This window comes from Myotis davidii, unplaced genomic scaffold, assembly GCF_000327345.1.
Source record: "Myotis davidii unplaced genomic scaffold, ASM32734v1 scaffold37, whole genome shotgun sequence".
Lineage (NCBI taxonomy): Eukaryota > Metazoa > Chordata > Mammalia > Chiroptera > Vespertilionidae > Myotis > Myotis davidii.
Window position 1 is genome coordinate 2,754,065 of NW_006289395.1, and position 8,479 is coordinate 2,762,543.

The following is an 8,479-nucleotide window of genomic DNA, read 5'->3' on the forward strand; positions in this document are numbered from 1 at the left end:
CAACCTGACCCTGCTTTAGGGCCTTTGCATTTTCTGTTTTTCCCTCTACCTTCATATACTCCCATAGCTTATTCTCTTGCTTCCTTCAGGCCTCTGCTCAAATGTCTTCTTATTAGAGAGGCTTCCTTGACCACTATGCAAAATACTAACTGTCATATGTTTTTATTTCCCACTAGAGGCCCGGTGCACAAAATTCATGCACTCTGAGGGTTCCCTCAGCCCAGCCTGTGCTCTCTGGCAGTCCAGGAGTCCTTGGGGAATATCCGACTGATGCCTTAGGCCCGCTCCCGGCTTTTGGCTGAGTGGTGCTCACTGACCACCTGGGGGCAGCTCCTGCATTGAGCGTCTGCCCCCTAGTGGTCAGCGTGCATCATAGCAAACGGTCATTCTGCCATTCAGTCAATTTGCATATTAACTTTTATTATATGGGATTAGCACTTACCATCTGACTTATCACATAGCTTCTTAGCTGTTCATTGCCTTTCTTCCTTGTAGAATATAAGCACCCAGAGGACAGGAACTATGTTCACAGCAACACCCACAGAACTTAGAACAGTGCCTGGCACATAGTAGATACTCAATAACTATTTGTGGAGTGGATAAATGAATGGGTTCTGTCTGAAGGGGCAGTCTCAGGGAGTCTTTTCCTTAGTAATTTTTAATAATCAAGAGATTTAATGAGATCAAGATCAGCAAAAGATAATTACATGGTGGGAGTGGTGGGAAAGGTGATGCTGGGTGGTGATGGAGGTACAGAACATTGAATGCTCTGCAAAGCATTACAAACAATAGCTAGGTGAGAACTGTACGTAAGAGCAAATAATTTTGGAAATAAAAATGACAATGTTTAATTTATAAGTTTACTGTACTTTTTATTTACTCAACATTAAGGGGAAAATAAACATCATAAAATAAGTGACCAAAAATAGCACATTTTGTGCCTCTCTTCAGTCATTCCATAGCATCAGGGATCACTCTTCACTTATGACTCTTGTGTGAACCTCGCGGCTCTTCACCCGCAGCTTGTTGACCTGGGACTCGGCGATGTCAGCCCGCTCCTCGGCCTCCTCCAGCTCGTGCTGGAGCTTGCGGAATTTAGCAAGGTTAGCGTTGGATTGTTCCTCCTGAGAATAGAGAGAAAATGTGAGAATTAGACTTCGTGGTTCTTATTGCACTTTTCACCAAACAGGGTTATTTCCTCAACTCAGCTATTGCCTTCTTATGTTCAGTTTGCCATGTCTGACTTCAGATATGGACAGAATTTATAACTTCAATTACATTTTTTACTTTAAAGAATAAAAGAAGAAACTGTTTTGAAATGGAAGGGACAACTTATGTCAAACCCATATAAACGTGAAATCCATTTATGATGTGTGGGTTGGGTGGAAAAGAGGAAGAGAGAGACCCAGTTATGCTCCATTACAGAATTTAGTAAGTAAATGTCAGGCCAGATGATAGCTTTGGGAAAACCCCACTTAAAACTTTTTTGCCATGTATTTTCACTCTGGAATAGAGAGAAAGGGGAAAAGTGGAGCTGGGAAGAAAGTATGCCTCTGTTGGTTGGACTTACTACTATTTGTGCCTCTCCCTCCCTTCCTTCCTTCCTTTCCTGACTTCCTACCTACTACTTGCCTACCACACTGCATTTGGAAGAATGGGAAGCAACTAGGCAAAAGGAAACTGGAGGATCTTCTGACATGTCCTTACTGCTATAGGCATGTGGAGAGAGGAGCCCCTGATGATGATACTGGTAGTGAGCGGATAAGTCAGCTGGGGTAAAAGATCTAAGTTTGGCATTTGAAAACACTTGAGTGTGTGTATTTCTAGAGGGGGAGGAATACTTACTATGGTGTTAAAGCTTCTATTATATATTCTTTACAGTTATCAAGTAAGGTGGGTTAGTTAGAACTTTCCCCCACCCCTCCCCCCACAAACAAATTGTTGAATAATAAAAATATCTCCTCTATTCTCTCCCCCCCACACACACATTTTTTCTTCCCCAAAGGCTTAAAGATACTTTGAGCTTCCTCAGCTTGTCTCTTATAGGATTTCACCTTCGCCTGTAATTTGTCTACCAAGTCCTGCAGCCTGAGAACATTCTTGCGGTCCTCCTCAGTCTGCAAGTTTGAAAAAATGATTTGCATTCAACCCCGCGAAATAACTCTACAATAGGTGGTAAAATAAATCACTCTGGTATGATGGCAGTGGGCCTGGGGTAAAAGTGTTAAACTCTGAGGCGTTCTTCATAATAGCAGTCACCACTCTTACTAAATGTCCAGATTTGCAGGCACTGTATTAGGTAATTATACAGGGTGGGACAAAAGTAGGTTTATAATTGTTCATACTATAATACAACAATTAAAAAATAATAATACAAGGATAAACTGTATTTTGTGTACTCACAACTGTAAACCTACTTTTGCCCCACCCTGTAAACATCTTTTCTAATTCTTATTTTCCTACCTTGGAGAGTAGATGTTGTTACTCTACATTATAGGTCATGAAACTAAGGTTTAGAGCAGGGGTGGGCAAACTTTTTGACTCGAGGGCCACAATGGGTTCTTAAACTGGACCGGAGGGCCGGAACAAAAGCATGAATGGAGTGTTTGTGTGAACTAATATAAATTCAAAGTAAACATCATTACATAAAAGGGTATGGTCTTTTTTTTTTTTTTAGTTTTGTTCATTTTAAGCGGGCCGTAGTTTGCCCATGGCTGGTTTAGAGTGTTAAGTAATCTACCCAAGTTTAAAAAATAAGAGAGGCCAAATTAGAGCTAATACCCACTTACCTGGCTTTAAAACCTATACTCTTATGTTATTATCTAAAAGCTTTCTTGATTTTCCAAGCTTAGTATATGGCTGTGATAAGCACCTGTGTCATTTGCCTCATATATGCACCAAGTTAACGTGTCTATTTGTGAGTGACACATAGATTGTTACCAGGTTTCCAATTTCCCACTGGGCAGGAAGTCTGGAGATTCTAGAAAGCTATTCCCTTACCTGGTAGGAAAGTTCCTTTACTCTTCTCTCATGTTTCCGCAAACCTTTAACAGCCTCAGCATTGCGTTTCTGTTCATTTTCAACTTCTCCTTCAAGCTCACGTACCTGCAACCGAGAAAGATACCTACAGGTCAGTCTTGGAGGATATTAATGAGCTCAGGACCCAACTGAAGGTACTGCGTGGATGTCCCCAGCCCCAGGGCAAGGATAGGAGTCACTATGAAGGAAGAGAGATGCGTAGGGAAGTGCCCTTTTTCCCTTCCCAGATTTGGAGAGATTGAGATACCCACTCTGGCCTCCAGCTTCTGGATCTGCTTCTTCCCGCCCTTCAGGGCCAGCTGCTCAGCCTCATCCAGACGGTGCTGAAGGTCCTTCACCGTCTGCTCCAGGTTCTTCTTCATCCGCTCCAGGTGGGCGCTGGTGTCCTGCTCCTTCTTCAGCTCCTCGGCCATCATGGCCGCCTAATTAGCATATAAGTAAAGAAAAATAAGGAAACCTGGTAATGGCAGGTAGCAAATGTGTGTCCGTAAAACAAATGCTCATCTCACATCAGTGATGGCTTTCTTGGCCTTCTCTTCTGCATTGCGTGATTCTTGAATGACTTCTTCCACTTCACTCTGGAGTTGTGAAACATCATTTTCTAATTTCTTCTTGGTGTTGATCAGGCTGGTGTTCTGTAAAAATAGTGAGAATTAGCAAGCTTTACAGTTTGCCCTCTTGGGATTTTATAAATGTCTTACTTGTTGGCTCATGCAAGGGACTAATAGCAACATTTCAATAAACTTCAAATATTTGTTCAGTGCAAAATAATTATTTACAAGATTGGAGCTCCCCCCTGCTTCCACCATTGCCCAAGGTCCACCTGATTTATGCATAAGGACTGCTGAGATTTAAGAATGTCTGTAAGTTAAGTGCTCTCTGAGTTATATTTCCACTGGACATCACTTATACTGTACCATAAAAGGTTGGAAATATTAGAAAAGAATAAATTATTTTTGTGAGTGTGGTCCTGGGAGTTGGAAGGAATCTATTCTCTGTGATCTTTCATGCTTTGGTCCCTTGGGGAATGCTGGATTACTCTTACAAAAACATTTTCTTAAAATGTCAATCCCTGGTTCTCAAAGGGAAGCACTACTTACTACCTCAATGGGTACTTGGAAATATTTGGTTGTCAAAATGACTAAGGGGTGCTACTGCATTTACTGTCCGGGCAAGTCAGGGATACCAAACATCCTGCAAGGCACAGAGACAGTAAACACAACAAGCTAAATGCTGACGTGCCCCTGATGGGAAACGATGCAAGGAACATTTCCACATATTGGAGTCAACAGATATCTTTGTTCATGATTAGTCCACATTATGGTTTTCAAAATAAAGAACCAAACCTTATTTTTAAATAAATGTAATGCCCTCTTTTTGGAGGGTAGAAAATCTAAAAATTACAAATAGGAACACACATATAAAATATTTGTAACACTGCACACCAAGATAACTGCAATTAATATTTTAGTTATATTGCCTTTCCATTATATATATATACATATGCATATATATATATTCCAAAAACATATATACACACTTTAACAGCTGATAGCTCAATTGATTTTTTTTTCTTTTCTTTTGAGCCAGACTAAGCTTTGAACAAAGGAAATTCATCCTAAAATGTTACTAGAAGTTTGAAGACGCAGTTAAAATTCAAACACTGCCTTTATAATTATGCAAAGTGTATATACATTTTTGGGGGGGGACACAGGCTGTCCCCCCCAAAAAATGTATACACACTTTAACAGTTGATAACTTGCTTAATTTTCACTCCTCTTCAGGTTTAACTGATTTGAAATAATGTGGGAAGCAGGACTAAACTTCAAATAAAGGAAATTTGTCCACTAGACTTTTTTATGGGGATACATAAAAGATAGCTTACAGTACAAAACCAGCAACAGTTGATGAATTGAAGGCACACAAATACCGAATGGAATGTTCTTGATGTTTATGATTCCATTGATTCGCATTATCAGCAGTGACTGTACCAGAACTGTCATCAGTTTGAAAGCAGGCATTGACAAAAAAATTATTCATTTCTATAGATTCTTTTAAACTGTGAAAATGAACTATATGTTAGTAAACTCTATAATCATTCAAAGTGTGTATACATTTTTTGGGACACCATATTTTATTAAAAAAATGGAGTAATTTCACGCTGTATCACCTGGGTGTGCAGGAGCTGGACACGCTCACTGGCATCCAGCAGCTCCTGTTCTGCGATTTTCCTGCCCCTCTCTGTCTGCTCCAGAGATGCCCGCAGCTCCTCCACCTCGGCCTGCAGCAGGTTGGCTCTGCGCTCAACCATAGCCAGCTGCTCCTTCAGGTCCTCCTGGCCCCGGAGAGCATCATCCAGGTGTAGCTGGGTGTCCTGTTAAGTAAAAAAAGGCCTTAAACACTCTGAAGAGGATATGGATATCCTTGGATATGAATATCCTTGGATATGAACTGGGAGAATGTATTGGTACCAGGAACAGGAAATGACAGGCATGTCATTTGAAAGCATGAATATGGTGATGTCACTAACTCACAGAAGAAAGACTTATCAGGAGACAGATTCCTGTTCCATTTATGACATTAATTATTTTTTTCATGTGCAAGTCCTGCTGTCTATCATTTATGGAACATTTTCCATATGCTCTACACAGTACTTGATATCTGTTGTCTCCTTTGATTCTCACAATAACAGGTTCTGAAGGGTTAAATAACTTGTCTAAAATCAGGCACCTCGTAAAACTAAAACTCAATCTCAGGCCATTTGGTGCCAGTCTTACACTTGCTTTCATATCATAACATTTCTTTAAAAATATTCTATGTGCATTTAATTTAGTGGCCTCCATACTATGAGCTATATAATTTGTTAAAAGAAAAAAAAGGATGGTTTGACAAGAAGGTTTTTTGAGGAATGGAAGACCAGTAACTTGCCTGACTTATCTGCACTGTTAAATGTGGACTCATTTACCTTCAGGATCCCTTGAGTGTTCCTGTAGTTCCTCAAGCTCTCTGCAGCCAAACGGTTGGCATGGTTCAGCTGGATTTCCATCTCATTGAGATCTCCCTCCATCTTCTTTTTGACTCTCAGAGCACTGTCTTCATCTGCCACACTGGCAGAGCATCCTGATATCCTGCTACCTGCATCGACTCCACCACTCTAACGTGGTTTCTCTTGAGCTGGTCAATTTCCTCATCCTTTTCAGCAATTTTCCTGTCAATTTCAGACTTGACTTGGTTCAACTCCAGCTGGATGCGTAGGATCTTTCCCTCTTCGTGTTCAAGAGATGCCTTAACAAAACAGTGATCGATTAGTAATGGAAAATAACTTGAATACTTGGAATATATTTCTTGTGAGACAAACTCTAATTAATATCAGTTTATGTAATTTTACAAAGTACAATACAATAGTTCCAGGAGCCTGTTAGGTAAATAATTCTTTTGTTTCTTCAGTCCTGGATTATACAGGGCAGCTCTGTAATAAAGGTGCTTTTAGTAAAGTATAAAGTACTATACAATATTCTCATGTAAGTACTAATAAAAATTACATGATTAAACTTATGTGAACTCTTAATCTGTTTTATAAATTAAAATGTTCATGTGTTATATTTTCATTCCTGTTGTAGAAATTCTCAGTTTTAAAACATGTTTTTTCTGATTACATTATATATGTTCATTATAGAACATGGGGCGATATATAAAAACAAAGGAAAAAACTTAATGTTGTGACCTCAGAGATAACCATTTAATGTTATGCATTTTCCTAGTCTTTTTCCTATCTTCTATATATATAAAAGCCTAATATACTAATTGTCCCTTCCCCATTTGACCGTTCCACCAGTCGCTTTGATGTGCACTGACCACCAGGGGGCAGTTAATTTGCTGCTGGGATCTGGCTGATCCGGACTGGGCTAGATGGGCCAGACACACACTAGAGCCCTCCCTGGCCCTGATTGTGCACTGGTGAGGTCCCTCGGTCTGGCCTGCACCCTCTCACAATCCGGGACCCCTTGGGGGATATTGGAGAGCCAGTTTCAGCCCAATCCCTGCAGGCCAGGCCAAGGGACCCCACCAATACACGAATCCGTGCACCGGACCTCTAGTTTTATATGTATTGCTACATAATAAAATTACATTGTATATGCAGATATGTATATTGCTTTAAAATTGTCTACAATAAATATTTTTGTTAATTATATTTAATCTGTGTATAAAATTGCATCATGTGAATGTTCCATACTTTTCTTAGTCTTGTTCTTGGATTGGACATCTCTGTGTTTAAAACTTTACTTCCATTTAAGATGATTTTCTTAGAAAGAGAATTGATGCGTCATAGTAGTTACATTTTTAACACTTTTTATTACTATTGCCAGATTCCCTTTATAAAGCTGTACAAGTTCAACTTCTCCCCAGCTTGATGATAAGATATATATTTTATAGTATCACTATCCATTTTGAGTGTTTTTCCTGATGTTTGTCTTTGATTTTCACCCCCCAGCAACCTAGTTATATGTACCTCTGCTTCCTCTAAGGCAGCCTGAATATCACATTTCTCTTGTTCCACTTGCTTCTTTATTTTCTCCAATTCATGGATATGCTTCCCACCCTCAGCAATCTGCTCAGTGAGGTCAGAAATCTCCTCTGTGGTGAAAAGGCAAGGGAGAAGTGGTGAGCTGATGGCAACATGGAAAGGTCCAGTCATGCTATGTTGGGTAGGGAAATTCAAGAGAACTCACGCTGCAAGTTCTTATTCTCTCTCTTTAGTGTTTCAAGTTGATCCAGGGATTCCTCGTAGGCATTCTTGATCTTGAACAGCTCAGTGCTGAGAGAACGGGACTCCTTCTGGGAGGCCTCAAATTCAGCCTGAGTTTCCTCCTGCTTCTGTTTCCATTCTGATAAGATCTGAAAAGCAGTAAATCATCAGCCGATGTCAGGAGAAAGGAAGACCAAGTAAGCATTGACCAAGGTTAAGCAGGCTGGGCCACCTTGTCAAAGTTCCTCTGCTTCTTGTCCAGGGCTGCGCAGGCAGCATTAGACCTCTCCACATCAAGCATGAGGTCCTCCACTTCATTCTGGAGCCTCTGCTTCGTCTTCTCAAGGGAGGCACACTTGGCGTTCACGGCTTCTACATGCTCCTCAGCTTCCTGCAGACGCTGGGCCAGCTTCTTCCTGAAAAGTTTGCCAGGCATTTAAGGACTGTGCAAGCGATAACCTCCTTGGCCTCCTTTCACAGTCCTATTTCCATGGCAAATAACATGGTTTTCAAAACTGGTAGCCAGAACTACTTTCTAGAGCAGTGGTTCTCAACCTTGGCTGCACATGAGAATCACCTGGGGATCTTTTTAAAATCCTGATTTCTGGGCCTCATCCTCCGGAAATTCTGTTTCTTTGTTATGGGGTGGGACCATAACATTAGTAACAAAGAAACAGAATTTCCGGAGGATGA

At 40.6% G+C, this 8,479-nt stretch overlaps 1 protein-coding gene across 1 annotated transcript in view; it reads right to left on the bottom strand.

Moving 5' to 3' along the window:
• Positions 1–846: 846 nt before the first annotated feature.
• The window catches only part of LOC102757607 (myosin-8), a 32,217-nt gene continuing 24,584 nt past the window's right edge, over positions 847–8,479 (bottom strand). Inside the window, 11 exon segments of the mRNA XM_015562539.1 lie at positions 847–1,124; positions 2,022–2,117; positions 3,001–3,105; positions 3,291–3,461; positions 3,549–3,674; positions 5,210–5,413; positions 6,005–6,163; positions 6,166–6,324; positions 7,550–7,674; positions 7,770–7,935; positions 8,019–8,202. Of these exon segments, the coding sequence (XP_015418025.1) occupies positions 972–1,124; positions 2,022–2,117; positions 3,001–3,105; positions 3,291–3,461; positions 3,549–3,674; positions 5,210–5,413; positions 6,005–6,163; positions 6,166–6,324; positions 7,550–7,674; positions 7,770–7,935; positions 8,019–8,202 (1,648 nt within the window). The 3' untranslated portion in view covers positions 847–971.